Below are 621 nucleotides of genomic sequence, written 5' to 3'. Positions count from 1 at the left end.
CCGACCCCTCCCCCGCCACAGGAACCCACCTGACGGGTCCGTCTTGTGTCTCCGGCGCTCCTTCCTCACGTACACGGGCGGCAGCTTGGACTCTGGGATGGGAGTGCTTTCGTACATGAGACACATGACCGAGTCGATGTAGATGTCGTTGTCGTCCTGGGGGGGCGTGGGCGGCGTCCAAAGCTGCGTGCAGAAGGGAGAGCCCTGAGCCGTGTGGCCCCAGGAGCAGCCGCCCGGCGGGAGGCGAGCCCAGGGACACGGGGAGGCGGGCACTCACCGGCATGACCTCCGTCTGCCCGTCGGCGCCCTCATACACGAACTCCTACAGGAGAAGGGGAGCTTTTCAGGTCCACCCAGCCCTGGCTTCAAGCTGCAGCCACCAAGCATCTACCTTCACGCCGGTCAAGTCTTGGAAATAAGCTCGCAGCGTGGCTGTCGAGAAGCCCCGCGATGCGTCTGCGCCCCGGCCAGCGGGCAGCGCGGCGGGGAACGACCGCGCGGGTAAGGGGAGCCCTCGGGCACACGTACCGCGCGGCAGGCGTCCTCCCGGGTGTAGGTGAGCAGCTGCTGCTCGGGCTCACGCCGTGCCCGGGCCTCGCGCTCCCGCAGTGCCCGCGCGTG

At 68.8% G+C, this 621-nt stretch overlaps 1 protein-coding gene across 1 annotated transcript in view; it reads right to left on the bottom strand.

Annotated features, from left to right (window-relative positions):
- The window catches only part of EP400 (E1A binding protein p400), a 116,694-nt gene that overhangs the window by 28,765 nt on the left and 87,308 nt on the right, over window positions 1–621 (bottom strand). The window contains exons 36-38 of the mRNA XM_024739910.1: window positions 529–616; window positions 278–322; window positions 30–183 (exon numbers count right to left, since the gene is read on the bottom strand). Coding sequence (XP_024595678.1) covers window positions 30–183; window positions 278–322; window positions 529–616 — 287 coding nt within the window. The remainder of the gene's footprint in view (window positions 1–29; window positions 184–277; window positions 323–528; window positions 617–621) is intronic.

This window comes from Neophocaena asiaeorientalis, unplaced genomic scaffold (genome assembly GCF_003031525.2).
Source record: "Neophocaena asiaeorientalis asiaeorientalis breed wild unplaced genomic scaffold, Neophocaena_asiaeorientalis_V1.1 scaffold757, whole genome shotgun sequence".
NCBI lineage: Eukaryota > Metazoa > Chordata > Mammalia > Artiodactyla > Phocoenidae > Neophocaena > Neophocaena asiaeorientalis.
Note: the sequence above shows the minus strand (reverse complement) of the source record. Positions and strands in the feature narration are given on the sequence as shown.